Source organism: Amblyomma mixtum, chromosome 3, assembly GCF_055824585.1.
Source record: "Amblyomma mixtum isolate Tamu chromosome 3, ASM5582458v1, whole genome shotgun sequence".
NCBI lineage: Eukaryota > Metazoa > Arthropoda > Arachnida > Ixodida > Ixodidae > Amblyomma > Amblyomma mixtum.
The window spans coordinates 166,973,122-166,991,309 of NC_143014.1; the positions used below are offsets into that span (position 1 = coordinate 166,973,122).

General features: G+C 48.7%; 1 protein-coding gene across 10 annotated transcripts in view; it reads right to left on the reverse strand.

The window, feature by feature from the left end:
- Window positions 1–18,188, reverse strand: part of LOC149352622 (sushi, von Willebrand factor type A, EGF and pentraxin domain-containing protein 1-like) — a 268,948-nt gene that overhangs the window by 158,967 nt on the left and 91,793 nt on the right. The window contains exons 3-4 of one of the 10 annotated variants that reach the window (XM_089581807.1): window positions 13,275–13,387; window positions 12,104–12,277 (exon numbers count right to left, since the gene is read on the reverse strand). The exons of the other annotated variants lie outside the window; for them this stretch is intronic. Coding sequence (XP_089437933.1) covers window positions 12,104–12,277; window positions 13,275–13,387 — 287 coding nt within the window. The remainder of the gene's footprint in view (window positions 1–12,103; window positions 12,278–13,274; window positions 13,388–18,188) is intronic. 10 annotated transcript variants of the gene reach the window in all.

Consider the following 18,188-nt stretch of genomic DNA (forward strand, 5'->3'; position numbering starts at 1 on the left):
TGACCGAGGACAATTATTTGGCGTTCGCCAAAGTGACACTTCTTAGAGTTGAGGACCAGGCCCGCTTTTTCAATGCAGTCGAGGACGATAGCAAGGCGGCTGTTGTGTTCGTTAAATGTCTTCCCAAAGATCACAACATCGTCCAAATAACACAAACAAATCTGCCACTTCAGACCACGCAAAATAGTGTCCATAAATCTTTCAAATGTGGCAGGTGCATTGCAAAGTCCAAAAGGCATAACGTTGAATTCATACAGTCCGCAGGTGCGACAAACGCCGTCTTTTCTTTGTCGTTCGGGTTCATTGGTATTTGCCAGTAACCTGATCTCAAATCAACCGAAGAGAAGTATGAGGCGGAGTGAAGACAGTCGATGGCATCGTCTATGCGTGGGAGCGGATACACGTCTTTTTTGGTGATGGCATTCAGGCGACGATAGTCCACACAGAATCGCCACGTATTATCTTTCTTCTTCACGAGGATAACTGGAGCCGCCCAAGGGCTTGAAGATTCCTGGATAACTCCTCGGTTTAACATGTCCTGAACTTGTTGGTCTATGAGCTCACGTTCGGTCGGCGATACTCGGTAAGGCCTCTGTCGTATTGGAGGTGCGGAGCCGGTGTCGATCACATGATGAATGCGAGAACGTGGAATGGGTGCTGGATTTTCTCTAGAGAAATCAAACACAGTGGCATACTTCGAAAGCAGTTCCACCAAAATCCGGCGCTCGGTTGTGGAAAGGGACTTATTAACCATAGCCTGAACTTTGGACTCTTCACAGGGGTGTTCCAGCTCTTCAAAAGCGTGATTACTTAGCGCCGCGATTGAAACAGACAAATCATCCTCGAAATGCGCAAGTTTCATGCCACGAGGTAATACGGCGGGCTCTTCCGAATAGTTCACTGTCCACAGCGCGGTGTGGCCACCCGTTACGGGGACGATGCAACGAGGCACGAGGACACTCTTCTTAGCGCACGTAAGTGCAGTGGGTTCCACCACGGCGTCAAAGGCGTCGCACAAAATTTTAGATGAAACAACCGGCACGAATACGGCGGACGTCGCCGGAACAACTGTGTCCTGCGACACAGAGAACGCTCCGAAATCATGAGATGATCTTTCCACTAGAGCCGACATCAGAGTAGCGTTCAATGAAATCCCTCCCGTACGACAATCTAATGTTGCACCACACTGCTGCAAAAAGTCAATCCCAAGTATGACGTCATGCGTAGAACGTGACAGCACAGTAAATTCAGTTCTGAACATTTGTCCACCGATAATAACATTCGCGCAGCAGACACCAAGTGGAACTAATCTTTCACCACCAACACCCCGAAACACCACAGCCCGATCCCATCCGAACATTACTTTTCGTCCCAAACTATTCTTAAAGGTCAAACTCATTACAGATACAGTCGCACCGGTGTCTACTAACGCCATAGTTCGAATTCCGTCGATAAGCACTTCAAGTTTGTTCTTTAGCATAAACACGGGAAGAGGTATTGATGTCATCGCATCGCCGGCGGCCTCACCTCCATCGGCCGCGCCGTCTAGTTTCCCGGAGGGGGAGAGCGGCGCCGAGGGGATGGTGATCGTCGTTGACGTGAAGGTGGGGGAGTCAGGCTGCGGTCAGAGGCAGGCGAGGAGTTTCGCAACAGTGCCGCACGGTAGTTACCCCAAGAAGATGGTGGCGTTGGGCGCTGAACTTCAACATCGGGGTTAAGAGAAGGGTTCGGCCACGGGCGGCGGTCTTGTTGCATCGGGCCTCGTCGGCGGCAATATCGGGATATGTGTCCGGTCATGCCACAGCGGTAACACACTGGTGCAGGGCGCCAGCGGTCAACGTATGGCGCCTGCCAAGCGGGGTCAAAACGTTGGTTGTACTCGGGTCGAGGCTGCTGTCGCTCGAAGTCACCGCCAGTGTAGGCGCGCCGTCTTCCCACAGACTGGGAGGCGGACCGTAAATCGCAGGGTCTCCGGTCGGCGAAGTTCTGCGCACTGCCAGCTGGAACCCAAGAAGTGGATGGTGTCGCGGGCTCTCCCTGCAATGCGCAACCGTCCTGCTGGGCGTCATCACGGTGCACAGGTTCTTGATGCCGGAGGAGTTCCTCGCGCACAATTTGTCGAATCATGTCAGCCATCGGCACTGGAGCAGCGAAGTCAACGCTGGCGACGGAGGTGACATTGGCCAGGCGTCCAAATTTCGGAACAATACGACGAAGCTTTAGGGCCTCGAACGTTCTGCAGTGCTTGATGACGTCGGCAGTAGACTTCAAGCTGTCTTTACTAATAAGGAAGTTGTAAACATTTTCTGCGATCCCTTTAAGTAAGTGCCCAACCTTATCTTCTTCAGACATCCGTGAATTCACTACCCGGCACAGTTTTATGATGTCTTCGATGTACATGGTGCAAGTCTCACCAGGTAATTGGGCCCGTTGAAGCAGCGTTTGTTCAGCTCGTTTCTTTTTGGCAGGTCCATCACCGAAACACTTCATGATCTCTTCTGTAAAACGGTCCCACGTGGTGAGGGAGTCTTCATGGTTGTCAAACCAAATCAGGGCTGTCGCTTCCAAAAAGAATACGACGTTGGCTAGCTTCACTGTAGCATCCCATCGGTTGTACCGGCTTACCCGCTCGTAATTAGTGAGCCACTCGTCGACGTCTTCATCGGACCTTCCAGCAAAGGTGCGCGGTTCGCGGTGATGCTGCGAGTGGCCCGCCGCGGGTGCTGCTTGCTCGGGGTCGCCGTCCCGAGGCATATCCAATGGAAGGGGTGGTAATCCAACAACTCTGCGGCTGCGTCGAGGAACAGAGGGATCCGTGTTGGTACCCCGCCACGTCCACCACAACTGTTACGTATTCAGTTGGCACTGAGCACGTCTGGGACGTCTTTTCGAGAGGTTTGATGACGGGGCGGAGAGCTCAAACCAGCCAGGCCGACCAGCTTCGTTTTCCTCTAATCTCCGATCTCCTCCGCTTCGTCGTCGACACAAAGCACGTTGCAATATATTAGGAGGAGTATAGGAGGATCGTATATATATATATATATATATATATATATATATATATATATATATATATATATATATATTAGAGAAGCCAACCGGCAGAGAAATTAAGGACCACAGGGTATTTTTTTTTCAATATTTATTTTTATGGTGTTGATCAAAGGAGAATATTACTGAATATGTTATCGTGTTAAAAATAGTTGATTAGAATCTTCTGCTTTCGGGGGTATTTATGTTTACAAGTGACCTAACCTTGAGAGTGTTCATCACCACCCTCGCCGTTTGATGACGTTCCACGTCACAGCAGCGGTAACTCAGGACGTCCTACGTCCGCCGCTTATGAACGTGGGTGGTGCTAATGAACACTCTCAAAGTTAGGTCACTTGTAAACATAAATACCCCCGAAAGCAGAAGATCTGACAGCCGTCGTCGTAGCTCAGTTGGTAGAGCAACGGACGCGTAATTCGCTTTTCTAATCAACTATCTTTAACACGATAACATATTCAGTATCGTTCTCCTTTGATCAACATCATAAAAATAAATGAATATTGAAAAAAAATCGCCTGTGTTCCTTAATTTCTTTGGCTGTTGGCTTCTCTGATGTGTATAACGAGCCCCTCATTCCCCTTCCTTTGCTATATATATATATATATATATAGGTTGCGAAAGCACGAAGTACTTGACTGCTTACAAGAGGTTTGGTTTTATGGGGTTTAACGTCCCAAAGCGACTAAGGCTATGAGAGACGCCGTAGTGGAGGGCTCCGGAAATATCGACCAGCTGGGGTTCTTTAACGTGCACTGACATCGCACAGTACACGGGCCTCTAGAATTTCTCCTCCAAAGAAATTCAACCGCCGCGGTAGGGATCGAACCCGCGTCTTTCGGGTCAGCAGCCGAGCACCATAACCACTGAGCCACCGCGGCGGGTAGGAGGGCGCTTACGTTTCGCCTTGCAGAGTGGAACGCCACAGCGTGTTGCAGCGCTGCCAGCGTATTAATCTTGCACGCATCAGTACATAAAGACACTTCACGAAGTCAAAGACCACAACGCATTCACTAGGTCCACTTTTATTCATTTAGAATCAACGAGCCTTCGTTCATCCATGTCTCTAAACAGTGAAAAGTGCGCCTTGGTGCGGCGGGTTTATGCTAAGCCGGACCGGCCGCCTGAATGGTTGCCGATTCTTGACGCATGTGTATGTCTCCCGCAATTTCAAGAGTATATAGCTTACAAGAGTATATAGCGAAGTATGCGCTTCGTTAAAGGAAACATATTTATTCGACTCGACGTTTCGATCGGAAGACGGATCGGTCTTCCGATTGAAACGTCAAGTCGAATAAATATGTTTCCTTTAACGAAGCGTTTACTTCGCTATATACAGGATCTGTTCTGAAAGTAGTAGGACTCATTTTTTTAAATAAAATTTATTCATGAGAGTAGTAAAAACGATTAGAATTTTTCAAAGTAGCACCCTTCCGCACCTGCAGGCTGCTTCTAATGAGTTTTCCAGGTTTCGTACGCCTCCAGGAACGCCTGGACCGGAATGCTGTTTAGCTCCCTCGTCACGGCCTGTTGAACCACCTCTACCGATCCGTGATGTTTCCCCTTGAGCGTCGATTTTATTCTCGGGAATAGAAAAAAGTCTGGCGGGGCCAATTCGGGGCTGTAGGGGGCCTGAGGCAGCGTTGCCGCCTTGTACTGGGAAAAAAATTGGGGTCCTCATTCACATGGAGAAGAAGATCCTGGCAGATCGCTTTCAGGTTGGCCTTTTGCTCCTCTGACGACACTCCCGGCACCAACTTCGCTCACACTTTCCTCATGGCTAAGTTTTCTGTCACAATCTCAAAAACTTGGGTTTGAATAAGGATCAAGTCGTCAGTAATCATTCTGATACTCATCCTACAATCACTGTTCAGTAAATGTTTCACTCGCTACACGTTTTCGTTGGTCTTGCTGGTCGAAGGGCGTCCGAAGCGGTCGTCGTCTTCCAATATTTCTTTACCTTCTTGGAGCAGCTTGCGCCACTCAAAAAATACCTGGTCTACCGATGGCAGCGTCACTGTAGGCCTTCTTAATCATGTCGTGAGTCTCTTTTCCCGTTTTACCAAGATTTGCACAAAATTTGATCGCGTATCGCTGATACAGTAAACGCTCTACGAGGTCTGTTAGAAAAGTATCCGACTTTATTTTTTTGCGAACACCTGATGGATATGAAACAAGCGCGCTTGCATCGCGTGACCTTGAGCGTTCGTGCGCATGCACGAATTTTTTCCCGCCTGCCGATAGCCTCAGTCGCTGCGACGCAGCATTTGAGTGAGGCGGTGCGCAGTGCTCTCGTCGGTTTTTTATTGCAAGGAAAATGGCGGAGTGACAGGAGCAGCGCTACTGCATCAAATTTTGCCATAAACTGGGCGACAGCCAAGTGGAAACCATTCGGAATATTCAGACGGCTTTCGGTGACGATGCTATGAGCAGAACACAGATTAAGCAGTGGTACAATTTATTTAAAGATGGCCGCACATCGGTGGAGAGCGAGCCACGCTCCAATCGGCCATCAACATGCCGAAATGACCAGGTCATTGCCGAACTGAACGCTGTGGTGATGCGGGACCGTCGCGTGACTATCCGAGAAATTGAGGAAGAGGTGGACATGAGAAATTTTTCCGCACATTCCATTATCACCGAATATTTGGCCATGGAGAGAGTTGCGGCGAAATTCGTGCCGAAGCTGCTCACGGTGGAGCAAAAGCAGCTTCATGTTGAAGTCTCACAGGACATGCTGGATTCCGCAGTGACCCCGACTTCATCAACATCATAATAACTGGTGACGAGTCTTGGGTGTACAGGTACGACCCGGAAACCAGATCCCAGTCGTCACAGTGGGAGCATTCCACGTCACCAAGACTTGAGATGGCCCGCCAAGTGCGCACCAATGTGAAAGTGATGCTGACTGCTTTCTTTGACACCCTCTGTGTGGCAGACCACGAGTACGCACTCCACAGGGTCAAACAATGACCAAAGAGTGCTACAGGGATGTCATTTGTTGCCTACGTGATGCTGTGCGGCTCAAGAATCCGGAGTTGAGGTCAACAGGAAAGTGGCGCATCCATCCCGACAATGCTCCTGCACATGCCTCGCTCTTGATTCAGACTTTTTTGACGAAAAACCAGACTCCTGTAGTTGAACAGACTCCTTACTCTCCTGATATGGCCCCTGCGATTTCTGGCTGGTTCCCAAAATCAAAAGGCCATTGAAAGGAGCGCGATTTCAGACAAGGAAGAACATTATGGCTGCAACGATAGCTGAGCTAAACTCCATTCCGAAAGGGGCCTTTTCAGAATACTTCCCAAAATGGCAGCACCGCTGGGAGAAGTGTGTGGAGTCCCAAGTAGACTACTTTGAAGGTGACTAGGTTTGGAACGCTCCAGTTATGCAAGTTTTTTTTCTACGGCCAAAGGTCGGATACTTTTCTAACACACCTCGTATGATTCTGCGTGATGAGACGTTTGGACAGGGGTTCGCAGTACAAGCGACCTGCTCTCTTCAACGGCCGAGAGCCGACTGCCGATTTTCCCCAGCATTCCCAATATCCCCCTTCAACGATCCTGCACGCGCAGACCTCCTCTCATCCGCCCGTTCGCCCAGGAAAAAACCAGTCCTACTACTTTCAGAACAGACCCTGTATATATATTGTTAAGAAGAAGATGGACCCCTTCGCTGGACACCGACGAAGAAGAAGCAGTTGTGGGATTGCCATCGCGCATATCGTGTTGGTCTTGATCGCCCCGCTTCCTCGCCGACCTCGACCTCGTCCCCGACGTCCTTCTACATTTGGTGGAGGTGCGGGGTCCATCTTCTTCATCACAATATATATTTCTCGTTTAGTACTTATTTATTTACTAATACCTCAATTGCCCCCCAAAAGCGGTATTGCATGAGGGATAGACGTAGCGATCAAACGAAATGTGATTCGATGGTAGTTTTGAAATTAAGTCAGTCGGAAGGGGTGCACAGCATTGGCAGGCGGTGAAAACAGACAGTTTTCACGAATAATGCATTATTAAAACATCCGAACTTCTCTATGAGCGGCGCCGACGACTGCTGCCGGCTGCCCTCAACATTGCTCGGAACTCCACGGGTCATACCGGTACTGCCCGCTTATGACGCGCGTCTTACGACGTGAGCAATCGTCGATTTACGGTTACTGTTGCTATAACTACTCGAGGGCCATTGGCTTCTCTAAAACTTGGGAATTCGTGTTCCTCAATCGCGCATACGAATTCTGCCGACTCGCTAGGCCTACTTGTCGCCGAAGGGCGGACGCGCAGGCGTCGGCTGAAATTTCTGCCGAAACTCATCGCTGGAAAGTGCTAAAGCTGGAAACATATAAAATTTAGCCGCTCGTTTCACGTTATTCTAGTACGGACAAGGTAGATGGAAGCCCAGCAATTCAGGCTGCTGCCCCATTGGGCGTGCTCAGACACCAAGACACATCGGGCGACCTTCCGCCAATCGGTTGCGTTGGCGTCGCTGGCCTCTAAGCCTGCCACACTACAACGGTAAACGATCGCTGGTTCTGCTGTCGACCGGTGCGTCAGTTAGGACATCTGACGACCAGTCGACCGTTGGCGCTCTATCTGCCTAGTGTGACCTGGCCTTAACTATACCGACGAAAACCTACAGTTAACACTTTTGCGTAACATGTTCACCGTTATATGAGTTATGAGCGCTACTTCGATCGCCTACGAAATCACAGGAGACATGTTCTTTGACATCGTAGCTGGCACAAGCCACTCCGCAACCTCGATTCCCCCTCCGTCAAAGCCCCAACCGACTACTTCAACGAATGCTGGGTGCGCGGCGCCTTCCCACCTCAGTGGAAAGACCACAAAGTAGTCTTTATTCCCAAATCCGGCAAACCACTTCTCCCCGTTAACCTTCGTCCCATCTCCCTTACTTCGTGTGTGGGCAAGCTCATGGAGCACGTTCTCCACACCCGGCTCAGCCGATATCTGGAGAATAACAACCTCATGCCTTCTTGCATGTTTGTTTTCCGCCCAGGCTTATCCACCCAGGACGTCTTTCTACAACTCAAACACCGCATCCTACACTCCCCCGCGGGCGGCACCAAGGCTATCCTCGGTGTCGACTTCACAAAAGCTTTCGACAACGTTACCCACGCATCCGTCCTGGAAGGCCTCCACGCTCTAGGCGTAGGTCCGCGGATGTACAATTACGTCCGCAACTTCCTCTCCGAACGTACAGCCACACTCACCTCGGGCGATCACCAGCTCCCCGGTGTCTCACTGGGAGCACGGGGAACGACTCAGGGTGCTGTACTGTCTCCTATCCTCTTCTACATAGCCTTTCTCCAGCTCCCTCACCAGCTCGCTTAAGTTTCCGACATACATTTCAGCTTCTATGATGACGACATCACTGTCTTGGCCAATCTAGGCAGTGATAGCAACATGGAACACAACCTACAGTTGGCCCCCAACATCATCGACTCGTACGTTCGCGCGCGCGGCCTAGCCTGCTCCCCTTCCAAATCGGAACTCCTCCTTTACCTCCCCAGGCCGCACGACCTCGCCAACCCTCCCATCTCACTTAAACTAGGGAACCATCCCATTCCTTTCGTCTCAAAGATTCGCATCCTGGGCCTCGTCCTTCATTCCCACGGCGTGCACGGCGACACCATCCAAGCTCTCCAGACCCAAACCCAGCAAGTCACCCGCCTAATCCGGCGCGTGGCGAACCGGCGTGCAGTTCTGCGAGAGCGGAACACTCTCCGCCTCACCCGAGCCTACATCACGAGCCGCACGGCGTACTGATTCTCCTACCTCCCCCTAAAGCAGAAGGAGCGGGACCGCATCAACGCGCTCCTCAGGAGCTGCACGAAGGTGCACGAAGGTGCCTTGCTCTCAAATGTCCAATGTATTGCGAGAAAAGCTTTCTGCTTGCTTCCTAGATTAACTTTGCTCTACGCCACGATGACATTGGTGCTTGTTCAGTATACCGGGTGTCCCAGCTAAATGTAACCAAACTTTTAAAAAAGGCGAAGTGTCCTAGTCCAGTGAAACCAACTGAAGGTTGTTCATAGTCGCGTGGCCTAGTCTTGAGTATTTTTTTCTCTCTTCAAAGTTAATTAAGTAGTTAAGTTTAATTAGCCAACTTTTTAATTATTGACTTCAGGAAGAAAGTGTCAATGAAAAAGTTTTAGATTGCCTCGAAAAACCGCTAGTAGGGCAGTTTGTACGTAGCTTCCTTTATTCGCCTTAAAAGAAAGTTGTCAGGTGGCCAACTACCTCTCACTTCTCTCCCCCAATGTGCACCCAAAGTCTCATCGAGGAGAGGACTTCAGAATAAAAAAAAAACGGATTTTATTATTTAAGGCGCGTCTTGGGACGTTGAAGTGGCACAGTTGTCATGTGGAAGCTTTTTCTTATTGTGCGGGTTATGGTTAAAGGCCGGTAAAAAAACTACTTTACATAAATATTACTTTGCTGCAAAGGTCTCAGTACTCATAAGCTGTTTCTCAAAGCCATCTACAACTTTTCAATTGACACTTTGTTCCTCAAGTCAATAATTAAAAAGTTAGCTAATTAAGCTTAACTAATTAGTCAACCTTGAGGAACGAAAAAATACTGCAGACTAAGTCAAGCGACTCTAAACAACCCTCATTTGGTTTAAGACGGCTAGGACACCCCGTGTTTTTTAAAAGCTTGGTTGCATTCAGCTGGGACACCTGGTATATATTTGAAGCTATCGAACAAATTTTACTGCAAACAGATTGCTATCGTAGTCATTGAGCAAGCTTTATCGTGGTTAATCATTTTAATGCGGCAGCATTTCCACCCCTTGCCGGAAAAAGCTTTCCTTCCGTCGGAAGCCTCGGTTGGCAGGGGTAAAATTGGAATCTTGGGAAGAGGGAAATCTCCCCCTCCATTTTAGAGGCGATGGGGCAACAGGGGAAGTGGGAGGGGGAAGACGAACAGACGGTTGGGGGCGACCGGTGACGGTGGGGGCGCGCCGTGTGTCACGCACTCATTGCTGAATTGGATCGGGAGAGCAGAGGGATGCGGCGTGACGCACGGTGACTGACGGGCTGGACACGCCACCCGCTAGTCCGGGCATCAGCGGCTGCTCCGTCCGGGGGAAAAAGCAATGCTAACGTGCACTTCCTTTTTTGTACCCTCCAGGTAATTTTACACGTGAGGAGAACAGATGTTAATCTAAACCGCCGACCACACTGTTCAGTGATTCTGCAGAAACGTGGCATTAAGCTACAGGCTATGTCTGAAATTTTTCGTGGAGGCATTTTTCGGTTTTCGTGAAGGGCTTTTATTTGTTCCTCCGAGAAAAATAAAATTTGCCTGCCTTCCTATAAAATAGGCCTTCCACACTCCTGGTTGTACAGATTTAGCGTGTGCTTATGTTGACGAGATCTGATGAAAACTCGCAAGTCACAAGAATTTTTGTCAGGGTGATAACACAAGTGTAACTGATGGCACTCTGGATCGCAGCTACACACAAAAATCACCGGCTACGGAAACTGCGCACCCAAATAAAAAAGAATGCCGGCAATACAATAAAAACATCGGTGATGCTCTACAATTTGTTGCATAGGTTAGTCTTCAACCACAGTAGTAAGGATTCTTTTCAAAACCCGCTCATCGCATAGGGTTCATTGCACATTCTTGGAGCTGTCAATGCTGCCAGTCGTTTGAATTCATGTCAGCAAAGAGTTTACAACGGCGTGAATCCGCTTCTCTCCCTTTTTCATAGACGCGCGTCAGGCCCTGCTCTCGAACACAATGCAGCCATGAGTGCCTGTCAGTCGAGCGTCCCTCTGCTCCGGTGTCAAAGCCACTTCGCTTTCCCGATTCTGAAGTGACATCCTGGCTCTCGAATAATCCAATCCCACAGACACAGTACATGCAACGGGTTATGGGGGAATACAATCCCTGCAGCAGCCACACGACACCAGTGAAAAGTAGCCAAGCAACTGTACCATTGTATCAATGTTCGTCACCATGCAGGCATGCTTGCTCGTGCCCGAATTGCATAAATTGCAGCCATGAAATGGCCATCGCCGTTAAACTCCTAATTGTACAAATAACAATATCGTGTTACTCTGCAGCCCTTAGTGGACTCATTAATATATACGCCTTTTGAATTTATCAGAACGTTTTGTTGCTTGCAAGGTGGCCGTAACAAAACGCGTTCTTTTCTACTGTCTCCTGCGCCGAACTATGGATATTTATCTTTCCCACTTCCATCACTCGCTTTTACAGCCCTGGACAGCGGTAATCGACCACAATCGGTCAACAGCCCAAATATTTACTTCGTGTTAATAATGCCTTCTCACATCGGGCTCACTACTAACACCACAGCCTTGCGGCACGGACCTTTCCGAAACATGCCAACCCCGCACGAAAAAGGTGCTCTACTGTTTAGTTGGGCACGAAACTGCGCAAGCAGGTCAATTTGACCGCAGAAAATTTGTCGTGCGCAGTCTGCGCCCGAATTGTGGTGTGAGGAGGACGTACAGCGTTCCTTGTTAATTTATCACTCTGATCATGAAAGCGCAAAGACTTCATGAGCAACCTAAGAAATTGAGTTCTGCGAATAGATAGTACCGTCCAGGTTGTGTTAGAAGAATGGTAGATGATCTATTTCTACAGTTTTAGAAAGACACTGGTTTTCGGGAACAGTGGTAGCTGAATTAATCTTCCTTGTCGCTAGAAGTCATAATTAGATTGAACGCCAAACACGACTATCAAAATGCTAACTCCTTCGGCATCCTAATCAGCAACTCCACGGGAGCCATCGCCACCTGAAACCTATGCTGAAATGCTGTTCCTCTCGCAAGTATTACAAAAGTCCTGAATGTAGAAGTTCGAAATCGTCAGCTATTTTTCTAACAACTCCCACCTCTCTAACCAGTCAGACCTCTCAGCTGTTACTGACAGCCGGAGTGGATCTTGTGGACACAAAGCATTTATTGCGACTTAGTTGTCCGCCGCGATATCCAGCGTTGTCTCTCGCTGAAGCGAATGAACCCAAAAGAGGGCCTTTGCGCCAGGTGGGCACTCACTGTGGCACTCGGGCTTGGATGCATTCCACTGGGCGTTGCTCTGGCAGTACAGAATGGACTCTCCCTTCAGCCGGTAGCCCCTGTTGCACTGGTAGCGCACGTGGTTTAGGTACAGGAACTGAGTGTCCAATAGGTGGCCATTCTGGACGTCACCCGGATGGCCACACGAAACCGCTGCAGATGTTAAAAACGTCACATGGTCGAGTTCTATCCTAACACAGTTACTGCGAGCCTCGATAAATAAACACACACCTACCATCTCCCGGCTTGAACTTCAATTGTGTTTCTGGTCTTCACTGTAACATGCACTTTCCAACTAAGAGCGTTAACGACGCAGAAAAAGGCGTCGCACACTGACGAGAAGTTTCTGTTCTAGTATGCCCCTTTCGAAGTTTCAGATGGAGTGAAAGCGCACATTGCGTTAAAGGGACATTGATGACATCTTCATGCAGTTACTTTTCTTAATAAAAATTTATCCGGTTAATGTCTGACCGGAAGCAAAACACGCTTATATGTCTGTGTGCATTTTATTCCAAAATTTTCCCACCACTCGGTTCAGACTCGTGTCGTCAACACCGAGGACGGTTTTCGGGAATTCTGAAGGTGAGATCGGCCTAGTATAGCCCCTTGGATTTGCCCACGCAGTTTACTTGCGAAATCGGTATTTTCTAGCTTATACAAGCTCTGTTTCCATTGAAAGTGGTCGCTGTCCTTATAATGCGTTGTCTGTAAATGTGTAATGCGTAGGGAAATTTCAACTTGTTTAGGGCTAAAATAGGGCGAAAAATTCCCTTTTCGGTACGTTATATCAGAGGTGGTATACCTAGGCGCGTTATAACCGAGTTCAAGACATTAAGTTCGTTACATCCGAAGTCCAGACACAAAAGTTCGTCATATCCGAGATGGCATGCTTAGGTTCGGTATATCCGAAATTATCACTAAATGTTCGTTATATTCAGGGTGCATTACAAAGGTTCGTAAGCCCATATCCGCGGTAGTGTACCAAATCCGTACAGGTAGTATACTAAGTTCGTTCGTAGCCTGGTCAGCAGGTTGCCACCTGTCTAACACGGCAGATGGGCCTCATGCCACTGGCTGCTGACAGACGGCGCTCACCAGTTCCGCTTGCTCTGACCCTTCTAATGCTAAATCATTTAAAAAATGCACTCACGTCTGCAGTCGTGTTGGCCGATATCCCAGTACAGTGACCCGTCTTCTTTCTTGAGGCACGTTGCATTCCAGGTATCGATCTCGTTCGGAGTGTATCCCGGCCCACAACGGTACCTGCGATACATAAGCGGGAAGCTTGCCCTCGTGACATAGAGGGGGGGATTGTGCAGGTGTCTGTGGCGTTGAAAAAGCCTTCTCGGAGTATTTCAGGGCGTAATATTTAAAAGCCGCCTGCTCCGATTTCTCCACGCGTTTATGTGGGCAAGTGGGTGTAGGTGGGTGGGTGGGTGGGTGGGTGGGTGGGTGGGTGGGTGGGTGGGTGGGTGGGTGGATGGATGGATGGATGGATGGATGGATGGATGGATGGATGGATGGATGGATGGATGGATGGATGGATGGATGGATGGATGGGTTGAGTGGGTTGGGTAGGTTGGGTGGGATGGGTGGGTGGGTGGGCGGGTGGGTGGGTGGGTTGACGGACGGATGGACGGACGGACGGGCAAGGGGGCGGGCGGGCAAGCGGCGGAGGCGGGCGGGTAGGGAGGCAGGCAGGTCGGTCGGTCGGTCGGTCGGTCGGTCGGCCGAACCCATATATTCACCATTCTCTGCTTTGGTGCTGGCTATGCCTAGTTGATTTTCTGACACTCGCAACTTATCTTCCACCGCCTTTCACCTCTCCATTTCCAGACTGCAGCTGTTTTCGCAGCGCCTCAACACGCTCCACCAGCTTGGAGATCAAATGGACATCAACTGGCGCTATCTGTCTGCCGCCAGTAGAAGAGAAAGAGGAACAGAAGGATGGAAAGGCAGGGAGGTTAACCAGGTGATGCCCAGCAGGCTACGCTACAAGTGGGGAGGGGAGCAAATGAGGGAAAAAAAGGAAAAAAACGGCAACGAAATGAGTGTTTTAATTGTGCACCGACCACCTTGACAAGGAGACAGAGGGCGCACACTTAAAGCTTAAATTATATAGACGCGAACACAGCCCTGAGTCCTTTAAGAACCTCAGGATTGCTTTCACCGCTTTCCTTCGTGAGGAAGGTTTTGTCCAAGGCTCTAGAATCTTAGACTCTGCCACTATAGGAAATACCGCATAACTGAATGGAAACTTTTAACGCGACAATATAGGTGTCGCAGAAAAGCCGGCAATGGCGTTGTCGGCGTTGTAACAGGATAACCTCGAAATAAAAAAAAATTGTGGAGATAGAGGAATGAACCCAGGTCTTTCACACGTCAAGGTGGGCACGCGTAGAACACGCCACGAAGGATCTTTTTTTTTGTATTGCATGGAAATGAAACCCGTTAAGCCACCAAATGCTTTACGTAAGCGCATACCCCGTACAATTTTTTTAGATAGTCTATAGACTGTCCATAGAATTCTGTCTATAAAGGCTATAGACTCTCTATAGACAAATCCTAGAGAACAGTCTATAGGCAATATAAATGCCCTAGACAGTCTATAGACAATCTATAGATTCATGGCCGTACAATTTACTTTAATAGACTTTTGTGTATAGACCGTCTATAGGCTATGAATAGACAAAAAGAAACTACTGTAGGAAATCAATAGAGTCTATAAGAAATCTATACACTGTCTATAGACCATTTTTATAAGAGACTATTTCGCAATGCGCACACATTCTCATGTCTTCGTACACTGCACTCCACCAACACATCGAAATTGCAGGAGACATACACATGCGTCAAGAATCGGCAACCATTCAGGCGGCCGGTCCGGCGTAGCATAAACCCGCCGCACCAAGGCGCACTCTTCACTGTTTAGAGACATGGATGAACGAAGGCTCGTTGATTCTAAATGAATAAAAGTGGACGTAGTGAATGCATTGTGGTCTTTGACTTCGTGAAGTGTCTTTATGTACTGATGCGTGCAAGATTAATACGCTGGCAGCGCTGCAACACGCTGTGGCGTTCCACTCTTCAAGGCGAAACGTAAGCGCCCTCCAATTCTTGGACCTCACGCAGGCAATCGGCAGTTCATGAAGGTGAAAACTAAGCCATTTGCTGACCTGCCAAATGAGAAGTGCCTTTGTTACCTTGAAAATCTCACAGACACATGTTAGCACCTGAACATCTTGAACGTAAATCTTCAGGAAAACAAAAAAATATAACGAAAATGAACGAGGACTTTCGTGCATTCGAGGCCCAATCAAACTCTGGGGGCGCCAGATAAAAGCAAATAATCTCGACCACGGCCACCTGGATCGAGCGCGCGGCGCGGTTGCAAGCCCCGCCGCGCGCGCGTGATCAAGGCGGTCGTGTCTGGACTCACTCTCAAGTCACTAGAACAATTGCCCAAACATATCTTGCGATGTTTTCGCAGATTTGCTCCGCAACCTCGAACTATTCAGAATTCAGTTTCACGACATCCGCAGCCTCTCTAAGCAGTTCGAAATTTTCTCTGTACCCTGCGCTGTGCGAGTCAACGGTGTTCAAACCGAATTGCAAAATTAGGGGATCGAACTTTAGCAAACAGCACCTTACGATAGGAGCTTGAAGACGCAGATATCTCAAAATTGTCCACTTTTTTTAGATACTTCCAACTCATTCGGCACCAAGCGGCAAGGATCGTTACCATATTCGGGAGCACATATTTGTGCGAGCTCCTCTTCTTTTTATTGAAAGTGAACAAATCTGCACTGCGTTCAAAAATAACAGACCACCACCTAAGAGGAGCATCATGCGAATCATCCCGCACAATACCTAACGCGGGATATTGTACCCCTTGTTGCTGCTAAGCGATGTGAAACTTCAAGCCAGCAGCGTGCTTAGAACTCAAACGTAATACCAGCGATTAAAAAATAAAATCTCTTCTTGGCAAGAACAATTAGCTTCGTAGTTTCTTTTATTCAACACACTGTAAGATTGACGCTCTTGACCCCCCCCCCCCCCCCCAAAAAAAAAAAAATGCCATTGTCATTGACCCCCTCCCCCTATTTTTGTTATTTTCCGGCTGCCGGCCGGCGGGCCGGAATTTTCTCAATGCGGCCCGCATAGGAATAGGAGTTCGAGACCCCTGACCAAGAGGGTGGCTGCCACGAACAAAGGAGGTTCTGAGGCGGGAAGAGGAGTGCGGAATCTGAGGTTGATTTCCACGGGAACAACCCGGCGGGTGGCTACCGTTGAAGATAGAGGGCAAAATCAGCCAATAGCAATCAGCTTCCGCTGATCAACGCGCTAAGCCGGCACCCTTCAACCGAGAAGACCTAATGCTATCACAATGTTATCGTATTATGATAATTACTCTCCCTGTAATCTTTTCTCCAGGTTATTTCACTCCATGGTCTGCATCTGGGTCACTACCTGCCCTTACTAGTCCCTGACCACTTCCGTATTTCCTTACCAATTCCAAAGCTTCGGTGCTTAATGCAAACTATTGTTCCCTTCAATATTGTTGAACACTACTTTAGTATTCTGCACATTAATTTTTAGACCCACCGTTCGGCTTTGCTTGTCTATGTCATTTACCGTGCTTTGTAATTCTTCCCTTCAGTTACTTAGTAAGGCAACGTCAACAGCGAATTGCATGTGACTAAGATATTATCATTTCTCTTCGTGCGCTGGGCCTACACTTCCCAAGACAAAGGCAGCGCTTGCACACACATCCGTCATCTGAGAACCTTGGCTACATTTCGAACATCCTCGCATAGGAACAAAGCGGAGTACACCAGCGGCGGGAGCACGTTTCTTGATGCTTGAGCATTTAGAATTGTGGTTGAAATATCCTTTCCAGGACGCCACGGACGGCTATGTGAACAGGATTGGAGGAGCAGGCAGAGCCGCCTATTCAAACCTTATTTGAACGGTGCCTGCTTGCCTACTTACCAGAGTTGTGTCTGTATACAATGACTGAAAAAGGGGGTTTGATGAAATTTACATTTTCCCCAGCTCAATTAATGCTGATGCTTAGCGACTCGAACACGTCACTTCAAATTTTATAGCATGGATTTCCTCGGAAAGGCTTTGTCGGAATGCTCTGCGATTACTACAGAAGCCACTAAGTCGATAATTGGCTGTCCGCTTTCATACAGGTCCTTCGCACATATGTGCGTATGGGGCAATGGTGTTGCTGACAGCTTCGCCTATGAATCTGTCTGCTGAGTCTGCAAAAAAAAAAGGACCTGACGATGACGCGTGGCACTCCACAGGTACGTGAGGAACCTTTTTGGAGCGCTGTGGTCTCCGCCCTACCGGCCCTCTACGACCAGGGAGTCAAAGAGAGCAGACGCCGCCTTATTAAACCGCATACGAACGGGCTTGGTTTGGACTCCCTTGGCTTGGTTTATATACACATAAGAGGGCTGGTGTCGTTTCGTCTGTATTCCATGTGAGGTGCGTGTGGTAATTTAAAATACCTTATGGGCTGCCCGGATCATGACGCGGGCAGGGATGCCCTTCTCGCTCCTCTGATGAGGGCAAAGGTGTCGCATAGCTCCATAGAAGATGCTGTTTTTACACTCGGGACCGGATACCTCGAAGGGAGGCTTCTCGCCTTCTCCTATCTCCGTGATACGGAACTGAGCGATAAGTGGTAACAACTCATATCAAGATTCCTGTTTCGGGGCGCTCTCACAACACGTGAAGTATACGAAAGTGAGCGACGAATGCTGACGTTTGTTTTTTTTATAATTGGTATCGCTACGGCGGAGAAATTGACGGAAGCAGTCGGAATGCCAGTACAGCCTGTAGATAACAATCAAATCAATCCTCACAGCTCACTCGACACAATATTAAGTGGCATACTCACCGAATCAAAACGTTTGAGGAACATTAGCTCGACATCTTGCTCCAACGTACTAAGGACGCGACACAAACACCGGCTTCTAGTAAAATTCGCCACAGAGAACGTGTGGCATCAGGCAGAACAGCGCCGGACATTGGCCTTAATTTCACTAGA